Source organism: Protopterus annectens, chromosome 9.part0, assembly GCF_019279795.1.
Source record: "Protopterus annectens isolate FY-2018-M chromosome 9.part0, PAN1.0, whole genome shotgun sequence".
NCBI lineage: Eukaryota > Metazoa > Chordata > Ceratodontiformes > Protopteridae > Protopterus > Protopterus annectens.
This window is the reverse complement of record NC_056743.1, coordinates 247,456,988-247,478,281: the sequence shown is the minus strand read 5'-3', so window position 1 is coordinate 247,478,281 and position 21,294 is coordinate 247,456,988. Positions and strand designations below refer to the sequence as shown.

The window sequence follows — 21,294 nt, the reverse complement described above, 5'->3', positions numbered from 1 at the left end:
CCACTAACATCTCTCTGTCATTCTTGTTCATGCCAGGTGTCCTTTCAGAGGAGCAGATTCGATTAAAGAAGATGAAAAAGCAGGAGGAAGACTGTGCTAAGACAACATCAACATCACAGACTCCCCCACATCTAATGGACATTCCTCAGCTAACTCCAGATCAAGTGGAGATGATTGAGAAATTGGTAGCAGCACAGCAACAATGCAATAAAAGGTCATTTTCAGACCGAATCAAAGTTACGGTCAGTTCTATTCCGTGATTACATCTAGCAAGCTGCAAAAGTTTCACTGTCATTTTTGTTAAATGTTGTTTGTATCAGCTTAGTATGTTGCCCCTAGATGTTACTTACTGTCAGATGGTGTATATCATAATTGCTGTCTTCTAACACATATGTATACCATCTGAACATTCTTAGGGTTCTACATGCATGGGAGAAGTTGGTTTGATGGCATCCAGGAGGTGGTAGCAGGCAGACAAGTTGAGAAGTCTAGACTGGTAGCCACTGTGAGCTTCATGCATGGAATTATGTATGTACTTCCAATAATGACATCATTCCATGTCAGGCACTGGAGGAATGGGTGGAATAACAGATAGCATGCAAAATATAAATGCACATGTGTGGATTGTGATAAACTTAGGGGATGGTCCACTGTTTATCCAGAAGGAATAAATAAGTTGGCGAGTGATGGACAAGCTTTGTCCTACCTCAGCTTGACATCATCAGGGTATGAAGTGGTTACAGAAATGCATAGCAGTAGACATAGTGTTTGGCTGAATGGATCAGAGTAATAAAACTTTGTGCAGATGGAATGTGTTCAGCTCTACTCCATGAGTAACGTCTCTGTGTCTCAGTACCTGTATTAAATGCATACAGTGCCCTAATCTGCTAGCCTTTTAAGGATGAAGACTCTTAAATCCTGGAATCTGAGGGCTTGTAGGTACTAATATTTAATTGATATTGAAGTGAGAGTCAGCGATCAGAATAAGGCAGCTTAAAGACGAAAATACCATGCAGAAATGTATACTTGTTCGCAGTTACAAGAGAACTGACTTTCTGCATCATTATATAGTGATCTCCTCTTTTTAGAGTGTTACAAAGCTGCAAACCATGCCAGTAGAGGTTCAGAGTAGGTAAGTATTATACAGATCAAAGGTAAAAGAGAAAGGGTAAATTCCACTGTAAGGATAAGAATACACTTAGCAAGATACTTTCTGACTGCATGTGCAAGTAAATTTCACAACTGATAAATTAGTTTCAGTTTTACTAAACACTGTTTGCAGTAATCTCAGTATGGTGCTTAAAAGATAAAACAAGGTGTAAACACCACATCTTATTTGTGCTCAGTCACATGTGAAATACTTTGACCATAAGGATTAGAAATAGAACAGAGGAGCCACTATATCTTTGATGTGTTCTGAATAGAATGATGTGGTATATATCGTTATTAATCTTAAGCCTGTGATAGGGTTGCCACCTTTGCATCCTGCTGTTTCCGGGCAAATAAGCCATGTCCCCTGCATAATGTGAACGCATCCCTTGCTTTGAGGTAGCCACACTCAGAAGCACAGATTTTAAATGCCATATATAGTAATTGCAGGCTGGCCTTAGATGATACAGAGTTCTAGATAAAAAGTACAATGGCACACCATACCCTGTTGTCTACTGTCCCCCTGGCACACACCCCACACACTCCCATTTTTCCAACATCTAGGCCTCCCCGAACTGCCCAGATTATTCTTGTCTTTGTTTTCTCATGCATTGTCTTACTTGTCAGCTTTTTCCAAATTCCTTTTAAAATATCTTAATTGGCTGAGACTGCAGTGTAATAACTCTGCAAGAAAGAATTTAAATTAGATGGAAATCTGGGGGCCTGCCACTCCTTAGAAGCTATTAAGTTCTAAATGCTCTGAGGTGTATTTTAGAGCTCTTTCCTACAACCTTTAGTCCAGTGATGCCCTGAACAAAATTCATGACTAAGGAATAAATAAATTATGTCCAAGGCTTAACTCATTCAAGCCTAAAATGCCTTTTTTGTATCTTTCCAGTTAACATATAGCTTCTTATGGCATCCAGATCTTTTGTAGGTCTGCTTTTTTAACTAAGTAATTTATCAGCTAGTAATAAGCATTATTAGAAATGGCAGGGGCTTATTAACAAAATGACTTTAAGATTGTTAATCTATGATGTCCTGTAGAAGAGAAGTTAATCACTGTTTTACATGGGCTATTCATATTTTTTAACTGATAGATCTACATGCTGGTGAGGGGTGTTGTGAGAAAACAAGAAAAATCCTTGTCAATGTCCGTTTATATCACAGCGCACTGCAGATATCACTGATTGTTTGTTAGTAACAATGGCAGTAAGCAATATTTCCATATGTACACTATACTTAAAAAATCAAGTGAATTATAAACTATTGCATGGCAGCAAGTGAAACCTTAGATGTTGTTGAAGAAAATTGTAATTTATATTTCCACTGTAATTTTCACATCTTTTGAGATATTCAGTGTTATTTATTTTGCTGTGTATGTATTAAAGCATATGTTTTTTCATATTTCAGTAAATATCTCAATAAACATGCATTCAGGGAGAAATTTCTTGTCGTCACATGAAAGCTTATGTCTGATTAACAAAAGTGTTCTTATGATGTATATGGCAAAGTTTACACATTACAGGATATAATAAGTTATTCGTGACTATTAAGCAAAAATATAATTCTAGGTTTGTCTGCATCATAATATAATATTTATGGAAAGACAATGACTGCTCTTCTTATTTTAATGGTAAAGAAAACATCTTACCGATAACTTTGCTGTTTTTAAAGTTTTAATAGTTTTTATTGCTCACAAAATATTTACATTAGTTTATCTTGTGCTATTTACGTTGATTTTTCAGAAAAAGTCCTGGAATGCAAGGATATGTGTAGGCTACTAGAGGTGTGACATTCCACATCACATAAGTGTTATTGCACTGAAAAAACAGTAGTTGCTAATAAGGTGAGTAGTTAATTAGCCATAATAACAGATAAAAAGTGCTTGAGAGGGTACATTAAACAAGCGCTTGCTTCACAGTAATCAGACAAAAGCAAGGATTATGTTACCCTGCAAATAGTAGTAGAGGTCCCCAAAAATTAGCTGTTCAGTGCTGCATCTCACAGTTGCTGTGTCTCTTCTTTCTCTTTGCTCTTTTGCTGAGAATTAAAGCAAATGCTGCTTCTGGCAGCCAACAGTATCCCTCAGTCACACTGCCAGGGACAAAGATTCCGCAGTTGCTATAGTGAAGAAGAAATCATAGCTGTTTGAACAGCTGCCACTCTGCTCTAGTGTCCATGTCTCTCAGATGAACCCTGAATTGTAGAATGTCCCTGATTGTGTCTCATATCATTGCCCTGTTCTGCATAACATTTTTGATGTTCTGATAAATTGTTGAGGAGTGCAGTCAGTTAGTAATGCTAGACATTGAGTGTCATATTATTCAAAAGATACATGTTGATACAAACCTATTTTGTAAGTGAATACTGTAATATTCAAAATTAACCCTGAATGTGAGCTGTTTCCCTATCATTTTTTTTCCAGAACTCATAGAAAAGAAATTGAAATGTATGTGTTTCCCAATACAGTAGCACTCAACTGTCCCTGATTTTGCCTCATATTTTTGCCCTGTTAAATCCCTTTTTCTTGGTAAATCAGTGAGGAATACGGTCAGTCAATAATGCCCAGATATTTGAATTGCAAAATGTGTTGTCTGAGTAACTTTTTAAATTAGAGTACTATTTAAATATTATCCCAGATTTTGAGGTTTTGTCCCTGATTCTTTAGCAAGGATGTTGAGAGCTGTGGTCAATGGTGCATAAATCTTTCACTAAAAACATGCACCCCCCCCCCCCCCGCATGTGTCTTCTTTAAACTCGGCAAACATTTCAGCATATTGTCTTTGCCATTTTTTTTACTTTCTTGAAGAGATCAGCCTATCAACCATTCAGCAACAAGGAGATGTAAATACAAACCGGATAGCAGTGTCCATTTTATTTTTAGTGCCTCTTAATTTTTTTTTAATTTCTTCAAGCCAAGTCTTTTGGGTTTCTAATACTATGGTGAGAATGGACCCCATTCCTAAGTCAAAGTATGATTAAAGTTCATGAAATTAGTATTGTTTCAATCTTTGATGTTAGCCAGAAGTGCTCATCACAGCACCTGCAATGTGCGTGGTAATGACTCCTGCAATTCATACAGAGTTACATATATCGGTAACATACCTCAATATGAGTGTAAATTCTTTTTTATAAGACTTGTTGCTCCTACTACTTATCCATGTAGCAAATGCACTGATATCACAAACACTGCCAGCCCTAAAAAACATGGAAACACCTAAATTATGCTTCAGTATCACAAAAAACAGAGCATTCACCCCCCCCACACACACACACCCGTACTGGAAAACTGGATGAGGATCACCATTTCCAGATAATGTGGGGTACAGAAATGGATAGATGGCAACTGTAGCCTGTTACTATAAACCTAATTCCAAACCAGATTAAAGTTTCTGCAGATCACCTAGGATATCCTTTGAGCTTCTACCTCTTTCCAGTAAGAAATGGTCATCTGTTTACAGTGTACAGCTGATCTGTGTAGTATCAAGTGCTAGATCATCAACAAATAAGAACAATAGAATAAGGTCAAGAACTGAGACATTTGGAACTCAGGATTTGAAATGACTTCTTTTGCAGAGAGTGGAAATCAACGACACCTGCAATGGTCTGTTACTCACATAATTTTAAACAAGGCCAGAGCCCTGACTTTGAAATGTAGTTTCTCTAAAATGATGAGTAGAAACTAATAATCATCTAAAGCAAATGCTGTCCTATGGTCAGTGAAGTGAGCATTAGTCAGCAGCTCTGTATTCTTGCTAATGTAACAATTCCTTTCTGCTTTTCCTGTTACTCATTTCATTGTGGTCATCTTCAGCACATAGCTTTAATTTTTTTTTCGTTACATTTTCATTTTTGTGGCCTGTATTTGAGAGAAGCTAACACATTTTTGGTTTGGTTAATCAAATCAGCTAAGTGTTTGTATTTAAAGACATCGTACAATATTAATTCCATTTAGAATTTATTTTACAATAATCCATTTCCTTCTTTAATATAATTTGTGTATTAGTTAAGGATGACAATAAAAGCTGTGTACTCAGTAAGTAGTGTTGTGAATAGAAAATATATCTGCAGTAACCTTTCAGACTTATTCCACAGTCATTAGGACTGCTTTGCAAATGAGTATTTCCCAGCCTGAGCAACTGCTTTATTGAATAAACTGAAATTAACTATGAAAGGTTACCAAACACAACCTTTCCATATGGTTAGTCCATTACATAGCTGTCACAAAAATATGGAAGAGCTCTGCTGGCATTATCGCCTACTTCATTCTGCTAAAGCCTTTTTCTGTAATGCCAGGTGACATGTTTGGGCAGCATTAGCAATCTGATCTTCTATAAATTTATTTGATAGGCACTGTCTCATGGACTTCATTTCTAGGTCTAGATCTACTTTTGGGGCTAACGTCTTCAGTTCTTATAATAGTGGTTACCCTGGTGAATTTGTTAGGGGCTTTATCTTAGAAATTACCTAACATAATGACAAAACTGCCCAATTCAGAACATTTCCATCCTAAAAGTCTACTCAAATTACTACAATCCACCAATATCAGTAAGTATGCACAATCTCTGCAGAAGTAAAAGTCATCTAAATAATTCCACATTAAAGAGATCTGTAACTAATGAAGAGGTTGCTGCTAGCAAACAACTTTATATTTCATTGTTTCATCTACAAATAAAGTGTCTGTTGCCCTTGAGGAATACATTGCCTATGTTACATTAAAAAATGATAAGCTAGTAATATTGCAGTAGGGAATGGATGGCAAACTGATAACTGGTTCATAGTTACTAGGTATCTTCACCAAAGAGGACATTCTCAGGACTGCAGCATCCACCCCCGTACAACACAGTACAGTTTTAGCAATGCATCTACATATTGTGGGAGTAGAACCCCCACAGCCTTCTGCATCAAAGCAAGTATTCAACCTGTTATGCTATTAACAATGCAGGAAGAGTCAGCATAAGCAGCACTAAACTTATCTTCCCCTGAAGCTCTCAGCTGCTTGTAAAATCCACTCAACACTCAACTGTATCTCAACTTTGCAGCACAAGAAATCTGGAAAAAGCCAAAATGTATTGGGGGGGACAAAAGCCCAAAAACCAGGGACACATTTTTTAATATTGCTTGGGTGAAGACTGGTAGAGAAGAATGAAGGCTGTCAGCCTAGTCAAATAGAATTTGATACATAGTTCTGGCATTTGTAAATATAAATGTGAAATACAGGCTTGTTTCTTAAATGAGAGAAAATACTGTAAAATGTTGAACTTCAGGATTGTAGCAACATTGCCATCTGCTGTAAGGAAAACTAAGGCAAGCATTTAAAATATTTCTTTTGAAGTTAAAATTATTTCAAATCTATCCTTTGATCTGTAGAGCTCAGAGTCAACCTGACTGGGCTAGCACATTCTTTCTATTGTTTTAACTTAAGGAATAATTACTAGAGTGTACATGTGAAATGTCTTTTATTGTTGCATCTTCCTGAGCAGGTGTTAGCTTGCTAAATAATGTAGCCTGTTGGCCTGGGAACCCCAGGCTAAGTGTCAAAATGATGTAATGTGTATACTGGAAAAACCTAAGTGTCAAAATGATGTAATCTGGGAGGGCCCAGCAGAAATGTTTGTTAGTGATATTAAAAACTATTGCTGAGAGAGAGACCGAAAGCATTTTGATCTTGGACATCCAACTCAGCACTGCCTATTCTCTATATGTGTAAGTTACTTTATAAGTATGTTTTTGTAGCAATAGCTAGGAATTAGAAAAGGTTAGACTAAGTGTTTTTCTGTATTCAGATCAGAACTTTCCTACTGTATTATTTCAAGTTTCTGTGTGATCTCTGAACTCTTGAATAGCACTGTGGTGTAGTAGTATTGTCTTGTGTTTTAATATTTATTATTAAATATTTTAAACCCTTTTCAACTGTGGCTGGTTTATGTAGAGATAAATTAAGGTCTAGAGTACATTGCATACTTATAAGTGATCCTGTAGTAAGCCCTTCCAATAAGCCTTGATTGATTAGTTACACTACTATTGGATAATAATATTGCACAGTAATAATTAGACATCATTTTAAGGGCCTTTGGGTAGCTGATAATTATTAGTTGGTGGTGGCAGGAATTACTACCGTATAGTCTGGGTATAGGGGCACAGCTGGAGAATCTGTGTCAGCCTTCCCCAGGAGTGTCTGTGAAGTTGTCTAAATACTTATCTCAAAGTGTGTGTGTGTCAGCTACTTGGGCAGGGACACAAAGCACTGGTTGGACAGAGAGGGTACTGGAAGTTAGATTGCCAGCTAGGCTGAGATCCGGACTCCATAGTTGTGCCAGTGGGGAGTTTTATTGAGGACCTGGAGAGCAAGGGAGCAACCAGCCCCAGACTGACTGTGATCTCTGTGTGCTCTTAAGGGAAATTGCACTTTGCTGTGTGTATTTGTTATCCTTTCTCCTATATGAGATGCCCTCTCTGGTGTTAGTGGTGAGGACTGAGGCTCCTTGATTGCTGGGCAGGGCACGAGCGTCACATATTAATTGGTGGCAGTGGTTGGGATATCCTCACATATTGATTGGTTTGCAGTGGTGGGATCCACTCCACATACTAATTGGTGGGCATTAGTGGAATATCCACATCACATATTAATTAGCTGGCAAATACTAATTGGCTTCTAGTGGTGTGGGTAGAGTGAATCCTGCAGCTTATGTACAGTGATCTCTGAAGGTGTTTTGTACTCTAAAACAGCCACGCAGTGAATAATCAGAGTTCAGATCACAATTGTTTTATTTCTTTTGTTAGCTTAGTTAGTCAGGGTGAGCAGGCAGCATGTCAGCAGAAGAGTATGGAAAGCTGACAAGGAGCCAGCTGGTGGAGATGTGCCAGGCTAGGGGACTGGTGCATGGAAACCTGACTAAGGTGGACCTGATTGCTGCTTTGGTTACAGCTGCATCAGAAAACAGCATCCAGGAGGACAATCAGACTGGCAGTGGAGATACAATATCCTCGGAGAATGGACAGCTCAACCTTTCTGCAGTGAACTTAAAAATCCATCTGTAGTTAAAGAGACTAGAATTGGAGGCCAAGCGTTTGGAGACAGTAGCTGAAGAAAAGGAGGGTCAGAGGAGGCATGAGAGGGAAATGCTGACTCTTCACCAGAGTCATGGAGGTAATGGGGAAGGGAGTAACTGGACCCCAGAAGTACAACAGGTCGGTAAATTTCTTCCGCAATTTAAAGAGGGGGATAATTTTGAAAGTTTCATTCATATGTTTGAGAGGGTATGCAAACAGTATAGTGTTGACCAAAGGCTCTGGGTATGGTTCCTGACCCCCTTACTCTTTGGAAAAGCTGTAACTTTTTTGTCAAAAATGCCTGATGCTGTCTGTTTTGATTATAATGCTGTAAAAAAATTCTTTTAGAATGTTTTATGCTAACACCTGAAATGTATAGGAAAATGTTTTGTGAGCATAGACGCAAGGCAGATGAAAGTGTGTGAGGATATGTTGCTGAATTGAGCACTTATTTTCATAGCTGGGTGAGTGGATGTCAGGTCACCACTTCTGAAGGGCTGGCAGACCTTTTGGTAAGGGAACAAGCCCTTAGCACTTTGCCTGAGGACATGAGGATCTGGTTAGCTGATAGACAGTGTGCTACTTCAGATGAGTTGGGAAAGAAGGGAGACCTATACCTGGCCAGCAGGGCAGCCCTGCACAGGAAGGGAACCCCCAGTACTGCTTATGAGTCTAATGGAATCCATGGCGGGCAGCAGAGACTGCCCCAACAGAATCTGCCAGTAACAGGGGAAGCCACTAGTCCAGGTACATGTCCAGGAGCCAGGGTTAAATGTTTTGAATGCAACCAGTGGGGCCGTGTCGCATACAGGTGTCCACGGAGACAAGGTGGGGAACAAAAGTTGAGGGAGCAAGTAAGTGGGAAAGACAAAATACCAATAGTAGGTTGTCTTGAAACAACAGGGGTACTAAACTACGATCCTGCAGATGTCCTGAGAGGGAAGGATTTGGATGAGGCAGTACCATGTGCTTATACAGTTACACACGGTCAGGCTAGGAGACGAGCATGTGGGTCTGTTAGCCTGGGGGGAGACCCAGACAGACTGCATACTTGCAGCCAGGACTGGTGAGATGGTTACTTCAGGGAGTGAGCTACACTGTAGCAGTGAGACTGAAGGTGACCCACAGCTGCTTGTGGGTATTGATGTTCCCTTGGACAGGGTAACTGCAAAGGTAGAGGTGATTAGTAGTACCCAGGCTGACAGTGAGGCACCGCTGTCCGAGGATACCAGACTTCCTGTGGAAAGGGAGCTGGGAAGGGTTACGAGGAGAGAGTTGAGACAGGCTCAGCTCTCAGACCCTACATTGCAAGGCCTGAGGTAGGTAGCTAGGGAGGCACCTGATTGGGGAATATGTATACTGGGACAAAAGGTTACTATACAGAGAGTGGACCCCTGAGGGAGGGCTAGAAGGTGAGAGAGTACAGCAGTTGATAGTGCCTAGAGCCTACCATCTGGCGCTTCTAGCCATAGCCCATGATATTTCCTTTGCAGGTCATATGGGCATAAAACGTACAAAGAGGCATTTTATGCAGAACTTCTATTGGTCTGGAATTTCCAGTGATGTAACAGGGTACTTCAGGACCTGTGAGCAGTGCCAGAAGGTAGGCAAGGCAGGAGATAAGGTGATAGCTCCTTTGATGCCTTTGCCTGTGATTGAGGAGCCATTTCAGAGGGCAGCTATGGATATTGTGGGTCCTCTGAGTACCCCAAGTTCCACAGGGAAAAAGTATATCCTAGTGGTAGTGGATTATGCTACACAATACCCTGAGTCAGTGACTTTGTCCTCCATTGAGGCAGAGAAGGTGGCAAATGCTTTGTTAGAGATTTTCAGCAGGGTAGGTTTCCCAAAAGAAGTACTGTCTGACAGAGGTGCCAATTTCATGTCAGACCTGCTGGCTTGTCTGTGGAAGTCCTGTGGGGTGAAGCACATGAATACCACCCCCAGACTAATAGTCTTGCTGAGAGGTTAAATTCTACAAACAAGTCCATGCTATGGGCATTTGCAGATCAGTTTAAGAGGGAGTGGGACAAATATTTGCCCCATCTGTTTGCTTACGGAGAGGTGCCCCAGGAATCCACAGGTTTTTCACCCTTTGAGTTGCTGTATGGGCATAGGGTGAGGGGACCTCTAGATTTAATCCGAGATGAGTGAGAAGGTGAGTGCGAGTCTCAGAAGGAGTCTGTCATGGCATATGTTCTAAACCTCAGGACGAGGCTCGGGGAACTCATGGGCTTGGTTCAGGAGAACCTGGCAGAAGCCCAACAACAGAAAAAGGTGTGGTATGACAGGAATGCTCGAGCTAGAGAGTATGCTGTGGGGCAGCAGGTAATGGTTCTCCTTCCTGTCAGACAAACAAGCTGCAAGCAGCTTGGTAGGGACCCTACAAGGTGGTAAGAAAGGTAAGTGATGTTAAGTACATGGTGGAACTGCTAGGCAGATGGCAGTGGCACAAATTGTACCATGTTAACATGATGAAACCTTACCATGATAGGAAGGCCCTTGTGCTGAACATTTGCAGTGGATTGTGAGAGGAGTCTGAGAGAGATCTGGTGACTGATCTCCTTAGTGAAGCTCAGGCTGACACCTCAGTGGAAGGGGTAGCAATGTCCCAGTAGCTATCTTCTACCCAGGTTAGTGAAATCCAAGCAGTGTTGCAAGAACTTGGGCACATTTTCACTGAGAAACCAGGGTGCACCCACGTGGTGCAGCACCAGGTGGATACAGGTCCCCAAAGGCCTATTAGGCAGGCCCTTTGTAGGATGCCTGAGAGAGGCAGACAGACTCTGAGGGAAGAGGTACAGTAGATGTTGGAACTAGGGGTGATTCAAGAGTCCAACAGTCCCTGGGCCTCCCCAGTGGTGCTGGTGCCAAAGAAGGATGGCAGCACCAGGTTCTGTGTGGATTATAGGAAATTAAATAGCCACACAGAGTCTGATGCTTACCCCATGCCTAGGACAGATGAGGCCATAGAGCAGCTGGGTGGGGCTAAGTATTTTACAACCATTTATCTTACCAAGGGTTACTGGCAGGTGCCCCTGACTCCCAGTGCTAGAGAGAAGTCAGCCTTTGTGACTCCTTTTTGCTTGTAGGAGTACACAAAGATGCCCTTTGGGATGAAGAATGCCCCAGTGACTTTCCAGAGGCTGGTAGATAATATCCTAGTAGGAGCTGGAGGGTTTGCCATTGCTTACCTAGATGATATTGCCATCTACAGCCATTCTTGGCCAGAGCACCTTCAGCATGTCAGGGAGGTGCTGGGCAGACTACAGAGGGCAGCATTGACCATTAAGCCAAGCAAATGTCAGGTGGGTATGGCAGAGGTCTCCTACCTAGGACATAGAGTGGGGAGTGGTAAGATAAGGCCAGAACCTGCCAAAGTGATAGCCACTCAGGCATGGCCTGTACCTGTTACTAAAAAGCAGGTGAGGGCATTTTAGGGACAGCAGGGCACTACAGAAAGTTTGTCTCCAGTTATAGTACCATAGCTGCTTCCCTCACAGACCTGACAAGGAAGAACAGGCCAGGTAAGGTAGTGTGGACCCCAGCATGTGATCAGGCATTCCAGAAGCTTAAAGAAGCTTTGGGAGGACCCCCTGTATTATCCAGTCCAGATTACAGCAAATAATTTGTTGTACAGGCGGATGCTTCGAACTATGGGGTGGGGGCTGTACTTAGCCAGATTTCTTCAGAGGGAAAAGAGCACCCAGTGGTTTATCTCAATCATAGGCTCCAGCCCACGGAGGAATGCTATGCAGCTGTAGAAAAGGAATGTCTAGCCATAGTGTGAGCACTGCAGAAACTTCAGCCTTATCTGTTAAACAGAGCCAGTCAGCTAAATGCCAAGTTGCTAAGATGGAGCCTGGAGCAAGCATATGATATGTCAGTGCAGCACTGCAGTGAGGTTAACAATGCCAATGCAGATGGGCTCCCAAGACAGGGAATGGGGTGAGGTACACTTCAATAGACCTAACCCTCTCAAGTGGCATTTCTCAAGGGTCACTTGAAAAACTAGCTTGAGTTCTCTGGGGGGGGGTGAAGACTGGTAGATAAGGATGAAGGCTGCCAGCCTAGTCAAATAGAATAAATGTGAAATACATGCTTGTTTCTCAAATGAGAGAAAATACTGTAAAATGTTGAACTTCAGGATTGTAGCAACATTGCCATCTGCTGTAAGGAAAACTAAGGCAAGCATTTCAAATCTTTCTTTTGAAGTTACAATTATTTCATATCTATCCTTTGAACTGTAGAGCTCGGAGTCAGCCTGACTGGGCTAGCACATTATTTCTATTGTTTTAACTTAAGGAATAATTACTAGAGTGTACATGTGAAATGTCTTTTATTGTTGCATCTTCCTGAGCAGGTGTTAGCTTGCTAAATAATGTAGCCTGTTGGCCTGGGAACCCCAGGCTAAGTGTCAAAATTATGTAATTTGTATACTGGGAAAACCTAAGGGTCAAAATGATGTAATCTGGGTGGGCCCAGCAGAAATATTTGTTAGTGATTTTAAAAACTATTCCTGAGAGAGAGACTGAAAGCATTTTTGATCTTGGACATCCAACTCAGCACTGCCTATGCTCTATATGTGTAAGTTACTTTAGAAGTATGTTTTCTTGTAGCAATAGCTCAGAATTAGAAAAGGTTAGACTAAGTGTTTTTTTGTATTCAGATCAGAACTTTCCTACTGTATTATTTTAAGTTTATGTGTGATCTCTGAACTCTTGAATAGCACTATGGTGTAGTAGTATTGTCTTGTGTTTTTAGTATTTATTATTAAATATTTTTAAACCCTTTTCAACTGTGGTTGTTTTTACATAGAGATAAATTAAGCTCTAGAGTACATTGCAAACTTATAGGTTATCCTGTACTAAGCCCTTCCAATAAGCCTTGATTGCTTAAGTTACACTACTATTGGATAATAATATTGCACAGTAATAATTGGACACCCTTTTATGGGCCTTTGGGTAGCTGATAATTATTAGCTGGTGGTGGCAGGAATTATAACCATATAATCTGGGTATAGGGACACAGATGGAGAATCTGTGTCAGCCTTTCCCAGGAGTGTCTGTGAAGTTGTATAAATACTTACCTCAAAGTGTGTGTGTGTCAGCTACTTGGGCAGGGACACAAAGCACTGGTTGGACAGAGAGGGTACTGGAGGTTAGCTTGCCTGCTAGGCTGAGATCTGGACCCTATACCTGTGCCAGTGGGGAGTCTTTTTGGGACCTGGAGAGAAAGGGAGCAACCATCCCCAGACTGACTGTGATCTCTTTGTGCTCTTAAGGGAAATTGCATTTTACTTTGTGTATTTGTTATCCTTTCTCCTATATGAGACGCCCTCTCTGGTGTTAGTGGTGAGGATTGAGGCTCCTTGATTGCTGGGCCAGGGCACGGGCATCACAGCTTGTATAATCTTGGAAAGTAGCTAGAATAAAATGTTGTGTTACCATCATGCATTTCACTGCCAAGTCTTGAACCCAGGACCCTGTGCACTACAGTCAGAGCAACATACCACTATGCCACATCAGCTGTTTCGTGAAAGACAGGAAGACTGAAACTTTAATTGCTATCATTTAGTGAATTCAGTTCTCACCATAGCTCTCAACCTCTTAGCACAAAACACCCAGGCAAAGCCAATAATGGGAGAATACAGCCCTCAAACATATTCAGTGAATTCAGTTCTCACCATAACTCTCAACGTCTTAGCACAAAAAAAATGGGAATACAATCCCAACAATAGGAAAAAATTTCAAATATTGATCTTATAAACATAGAACATTGCTAGAATAAAAGGTTTTGTGTTGCCATGTACTTTCTAAAGAATGTGAAGTCTGAAATTCAAATGCCTGTCATTATTTAGTGAATTCAAAATGGAAAAAAAACACAGATTTTATGAGGAACAGAACAGAACAAAAATATGAGGCAAAAATCTGAATAGTTTTCACAAGTGGTGGTGGGTAGGGAATTCAGGCTCTTGCTACCTGTACCCAAGGTACAGGGTTTGAGCCTGAGTTACTGTCTGTAGCCACCAGGTATATTTCCTGAGTTTCTCTCTAGTCACCAGGTATATTTAACTGGAACATTTTACACTTACACACACACACACACACACACACACACACACATACACACACACACATGTACCTGTGAGTGCAAAGTCCTTCCTGCTGCAGTTCATTCTACAAAGTCCCAGCTTAAGTCCTCCTTCATGCAGCAGTGTTCATCTGAAATACATGTCCCTCCCCTTCTTTCCCACGAGAGCAGCTATCCAGCCTTCAGACATTCTAGTCCATTCCCTTTCCAGTCTATGCAGTTGTAACCACATAGACTTCTAGGCATCTGTAGTCTGATGCCTTCTCTTCCTAATCCAGACCGGTTAAACAGCAGTCCGGATTCCCACATGCATACGCAGAGTGCCAGGAACTCACTGAGCATGCATGCATAGAGTTCCAAGACTTGCTAATCAGTTTATTTCTTTTCATTTACAGTTTTCATTTACTGCAGTCTTGCAGTCCAATAGCACAAGCCACCCCTGGAAAAAAACGAAACTAACTATGGAAAGTTACCAAACACAGCCTTTTCATATGGTTAGTCCATTACATAGCTGTCACAAAAATATGGAAGAGCTGTGCTGGCATTATCGCCTAGTTCATTCTGCTAAAGCCTTTTTCTGTAATGCCACCTTAGGTGACATGTTTGGGCAGCAGTAGCTATCTAATCTTCTATAAATGTATTTGATAGGCACTGTTTCTTGGACTTCATTTCTAGGTCTAGATCTACTTTGGGGGCTAACATCTTCAGTCCTTATAATAGTGGCTACTCTGGTGAATTTGTTAGAGGCTTTATCTTAGAAATTGCCAAATATGGACCTCCTCTTTTCAGATATGAATACAGTGTTATAGCAGTAATAATTTGTAGAGAAAAGGTTCATCTTGAGCAACATATCCTTTGGCCATCCTCTCACTTATTTACCTTGCCTTACCATCTTTACCTAATCCTCTCTACTCCTTCCTGCTCCTCTGCCTTTCTTTCTGACATTCTTCAGCTTTCTTGCAGAACTTCAAAACTGGAGAGAGATAAAAAGAGAGAGATAGAGATGCATGTTAATAAGGTGGAGGGTGACTTACAGCCCTGAAAGCTGTGTATGTAGAGCAGTCCTAATGCCTGTGGTATAAACCCAATGCATGTTACATGATCCAAAAAGTTCTAGGGTAAGATTGGTAGGCACAGGCAGCAGTCACGCTGATTCTTCAAGATTCTGTGATTCTGAAAGCATCAGGAGGTGCTCCCAGCCTGTTATCAGTGAATGGGGTAGCTTTATTCTACAAAATTTTCAAATAACTATGATTTCTGACCTTTAGCTTGGTCCAATCTTTGTAATTTACTATTTTTCAGTTTGCAATTCATAGAGTTTATTTTATTATTATTTTTTGCCTGTTTTCCTTGCTTCTGTTAGGTCATCAACTTGCCTTTAGTGTTTATGCCGATAATTAAGTGATTAAGTAATTCTTTGATGTGTAGCATAGATTTTGCCTTGGTGTTGTGGCTGCTCTTGGCGGTGATATTGATATGGATAAGGAAAGCTTCTTAGGATTTAGAAAATATGCCATGTAAGAACTTACATGAAAGAAAAATAACTAATTATTGAAAGATTTTTGCATAGTGACTGTTTGTATACTTAAGGCAAGAAACACAAAAAGATGACTTACTAGTATGATCCTTTAACAGACACAGAAACCTCTTCCCCTGCTGGTAAAGCCACTAAGTCTTTTTCCTTCAGAAGTTGCTTAAAAGTTAGTAGTAGCACTCACTGTTCTTCAGCTATTTCTCAGTTGAAGACCAGCTTCATAGAAAAAGGGCCAATATATTTTCATTCAAAAGGAGATTTTAAAGTACTTAGAATCCAGGCCTTCATTTGCTATGTCTAGGCATCCTTCCAGGTCCTTCCAGTGTGCCTCCTTGCATGTAAATTGGACACGGACATTGATCAAGACACAAATTGAGCTTGGCATCCTTTCTTCCTCTTCTATGTCCAGGATGGTAAGAGAAGGTCCTTTATATTTTTCTTCTGCTGCTCCTTCTCCAATCCTGTCTTCAGCACCAGCTGTATTTGATCCTATGGATTTCCTATCAACTTCGATGTTGGCATTGAGTCTAATTTTATCTTTTACACTGATGCACCCTTCCTCTCCAGTGATATCATTGCCAAGTTTCTTCATGCAAAAGGTCATCAGAGACCAGAGATTTGATGCCAGTGAATCAGTACTGGCTTTGGCTAATATATCCTTGGGGCAGTTATTCATGTTGACTACTTTGGTGTTCATTTCTTTTGTACTAAAGCTGTGCTGTGTGCCAGTGATAGTTTTGGCATCAAGACCTGATTGGTTTGAGTCAGCGCATACCTATTTGGCTCCAAGCCCTCAAGTATCTTCAGTGCCAGGACCATCAGAGTTAACATCCGAGAGTTCTGAGATGTTGTTTAAGTAACTTTATATTCTGAAAATGCCCCTTTGGAGTCAGAGCCTACATTTGCTTCACCCCATTGATGGTCCCCAGTCTGTTGGTTTGATCCCATTATCAATATATGAGAGGGATAGAGGGGGTGGAAAGCCACCGAGATAAATGGAGGTATCTGATTTAGATTCCAGTTCTTTACAAACAGAAAAGGCCTTTCCAAGTATCCCTGGAAACAGGAAGTGCAAAAGGAAGCACCTGAATTCCTCTGTGGAGTATCCCACCCCAAATGCCAATCTAAAAGGGAGATTTCCTCACCATCCCCCTCCCCAACAGTCCCACGTTTTGGGAGATTTTAGAGTTAATGGAGCAGAGAGGGTCACAGCCACCTAATCTCTCTGGAAGAGCAGATATTGCAGGAAGCTTTCCACTTCATCCTGGCTACATCTCAGGTGGTTGCCCCCCCTGGCTATCCACATCATTTTTCTGTCTTAAAGTGGGCTTGGTGAAAAGTGGATGTCATTGCAGCTACACCCAGGAGTCCAAACAAGATCCTGTGGTTTCCCAGTGACCTTAAATGTTGAAATAAAGCTCCCCTGGCTGAGTCTATGGCAGTGTCTGCTGCACTAAGGAAAGAGCTGTCAGAAGAAAGCCCAGTAGACCATCACCCCCGATAAGAAGTCAAAGAAGATAGACTTCTTTGGTAAGTAAGCATGTGTAATTTAAGTTACATTGTTGGCATGAGCATTCATCAACCTGACATGTGTGTTCCTTTTCAATGTGACTTGGCAGATATAACCTTAGAAAGGCTGAAAAGGTTGTCTCGTGAACCTACAGAATAAGTTAGAGTCCCAGGTGACAACCCTAGTTAATATCAACATTCCCTCCATATGACTGCTGCATAATGCAGTAGGTGGGCAGCCCATTCAACTTTATGCCTGGTTCAGGCACTGTAACCTTGTGGACAACTTCATGGCATCCTTCATTAATACCTCTTATAATGACTCATCATTTTTTGAACCCCAAGGGCCACAGAAGTTGAAAAACAGCAAACAGGAAGAGAAAACATTGGCAGCTGTAGGCATAAAACTTTCCACTCATCAAAAAACTTTTTCTTGTAACCAGAAGAGTCCACAGAACTTGGTTCAGGAAAGGCCAGAACCCTTCTTTTGAGAAGTGCCAACACAGCAACATAGTTTTTCAGAAAATACACTGTTCTAGAAGCAGAAGTGGTCCGCAGAATCAGGGATTTCAGAATCCTGACTGGAGATCAGTTGTCCTGCTATGGAAGCAGCCAGGGGTCAATTCTCCCTGCATTTTCTGGTGTGGCTTTCCATCACAGGGAACAAGTGGATCAGGGAGATAATATCCTGAGGCTACAACACTCCTATTCATACCTTCTCCAAGGTTCACTTCCAAGCCCGAAGACTTCCAAGATGGCTGCACATTCAGTAACAGCTTAATTCTAGCTCTCCTAGTGTGAAAACAGAAACTCAGCAGAGAAAGCTAGTGGACTTATATTTCTTGGTAAATTTCAGTAACTGGCTAGTAAGTGCACTGCCTGGATGTCAGGAAAAAGGAAATACAGAGAACCTGAGGGGAAAACCAGCTGCAAAAGTTGAGATAAAAACACTGACAGAGAAGAGTACAGCAGCTGTTTAGCAAAAAGCAGTGCAAGCTCCAGACATGACTTCCAGTAACCTACTGAAAGTATGACAATTGCCCACAGATCTGATTGAAATAAACAAAACACTAATGGAGTATATCAACTCAAGTAACAAAAGGCTGGAAAAAATGGAATAATCTTTAAACAGATATTCAGATGAGATGATAAAACTGCAAAAATCAGAGGTCAGAATGAAGAAAAGGCAGGCTGAATATGAGACGGATCAAGAAGGGATGTTTCAAAAAATAATACAGTTAAACAGCAGAGCATGTAGGGAAAACCTCAGATTTGCTGCTGTACAACAGAAGTTGGAAGGAGCAGACTGAAAGCACAAATAAGCAACTGGATTGGTATTCCACAGCAGGACTTGTTAACTGAAAAGGCACATCATGTGTGTACTCCAGACCTGTCTACGAGAAAGCAACCTGGACCTTTAACAGTAAAGATGCAATCCTACCAGCAGAAGGAGTTGATTCTGACAAAACTGTGGCAAAAGGACAAAGTACTAAAAGTGTGACACAGCAGAGTATTTGTGGAGAATGATTACTCACTGCACACCAGGCAGAAGAGGAGTAAATTTATTCCACTATTCAGGGAATGTTGAGAAGCTGGAGTGAGATTCAAACTTATGCACCCAGCATTCTTCAAAATATTCTTTCCTAGAGGAACAAAATCATTTTTTGATGCAGTACATGCTAAGGATGAAATACAAAAGTTTGTCCAACAAAAAGTGAGCTGTGAAACAGAAGAAGATTCTGCTACTTGTTCTTCTGGTAACAAAAGCCATAGAGAGACAGTGCCAGTGAAACCCTTTCCAATGCTTCAGTGGAAAATTCTCAAGAAAAGGAAAATGAGTGCAAGTGTTGTCTACAGGAATCAAGAGTATTTTGGAAATGAAGCAGAAACAGGATTTGGGAGGTGGAGATGAATGGTAATAAAACCATTAACTTGGAAATTGACAAAGGTAGGATTACAAAGCAATAACTATATATGTGAAACATGACAGAACAATACAATCTGGAAATATTGGACTTTTTTGACTTTGTTAAACTTGTACAGGACTCTAAAGCATGTGCCCTACTTCATGTCACTAATGTTTGAAAAAATACTTAGAAGAGGGGAAGAGGTGGGAGAAAGTTAACCGTAAGCAAAACAAAATGTTTATCTTAATACCAATATGTTTATAGTGCATGATTATCTTTGCATCCTATGAAGTAAAACTTTTTTTCAGTTATTTTTAAGTGTAATAGGGATACTGTTGTAAACAGGTGCTCCTGTTTTTTTTCTCTCTTTCTCCTTATTCAATTTTAAGAAATATAGCCACTGCAATGTAAAAAAAGAAAAGTTTGGACAAAGGAACATGGCAAAAAAAAAAAAAAGAAAAATGTGTGTGCTTGTTCTCTTTCTTGCATAGGGGAATGACTGGATTAAGATCCTTAGCTTGATCTAGTAGCAATTTTTAAAAGAAAGCAAGTAAACCAAAGAGAAATTTGAATATTGTAAAGCTTTTCTCTAGCAAATACATGTACACTTTTGGTAGCAACTTTGCATCTGGTCCTCATTCCTCCATAGAGATAATCTGATAAGGAGAAAAATCTAGGAGATAATGTTTGCTGAAAGCATTTAAGTGATTTCCCATTTGAGAAAGCTATAAAGATAAAACAAAGCCAGATCGTACTTAATAGAAGCACAGGCTATACTATGCGTCTTAGCAAGGATATCCTTCATTTTATATTAACCCAAGTTTGTGAGTGTGGCTGTCAGTTTGGGACACTTGCTCCTATTGCAAGGGTAAAACTTCAATATTTGAAGATGCACATAGTTTTGTGTGTTAGTATTAAATTATTGGGATTTAAGGTGGTATTGGGGATGTTTTTTTTTTGTTTGAGGGCTTTCAATAAAACAAAAAGTTTTGTAAGATATGACATAGGCTAAAACTGATGTGACAAGAAACAACCTTACAAAAGATCAACCTGCCAAACAGCGTATGCATGTAGCACAAAAGCTAGAACTAGACACTTTAATGAAAAAGCTGGTACACATAAAAGGTGGGAAAAGTAACTTTTTAAAACAATAATGCTTTGTAATGTCTATAAATGTCAATGGCCTCACAGATAAATATACAAACGAAAGAGTAATGAAGTATATTAAAAATGTACAGTGCAAATAGCTATGCTACAGGAGACATACTTGGAAAGAAATGAGCATGTGAATTTCATAAAGAAAGGTTTTCAGGACTATTATTCAGCAGAATACCTGGGACAAAGGAAAAGAGGAGTACTTATATTAATTGCAAGAGGAGCTCCAATAGTGATAGAAGAGGATAAAAAAGATAATAATGGTAAATTTGTTGTACTGAGGGGCTACTGGCAAGGGAGGAGGATGACACTGGCATGTATTTATATTTCACATAAACCTGGTATAATGCAGCTTATGAAAATTCTGGGAGAAATAATCAGCTTTCATCAAGGAATATTACTTACAGATGAGAACTGGAATTTAATTTGCAGCAGTGAAGATGTGTTTGGGGGGGCAGAAGGGAAAATATAACAAACGAGGTAGATTTTTGATGAAAGTTATAAAAATATTTGGGATGTAAGATGTGAATTTAGTACTATGAGTTTGGAGTAAATTTACATATTATTCCCCAAGATACAGAAACTGTGCTAGGCTAGACTGAATTTACATTTCACCGTGGGATGTCCATTTAATTGAAAGTCTTGATACTCACCCAGTAACTATTTCAGATCATGCACCAATAATATGTAAAATAAAAACACAGGGTAATGAAATAAAAATGAGACACTGGCACTTTCCCACCTATCTGTTGAAAAGAGAAGAACTTAAGGACTGTGTAGTGGAAATTATTCAGTAATTATTAAAGAAGATAGTAATGTCTTTTGAAAATATAGCTAGGGAGTGGGATAAAATTAAAAGGGAATTTAAAAATAGGGTGGAAATAAAAGAAA

The 21,294-nt window shown here is 40.2% G+C and overlaps 1 protein-coding gene across 1 annotated transcript in view; it reads left to right on the top strand.

The window, feature by feature from the left end:
- LOC122811165 (oxysterols receptor LXR-alpha-like) overlaps nt 1-21,294 on the top strand; it is a 516,654-nt gene that overhangs the window by 185,840 nt on the left and 309,520 nt on the right. The window contains exon 4 of the mRNA XM_044082826.1: nt 37-242. Within this exon, the coding sequence (XP_043938761.1) occupies nt 37-242 (206 nt within the window). The remainder of the gene's footprint in view (nt 1-36; nt 243-21,294) is intronic.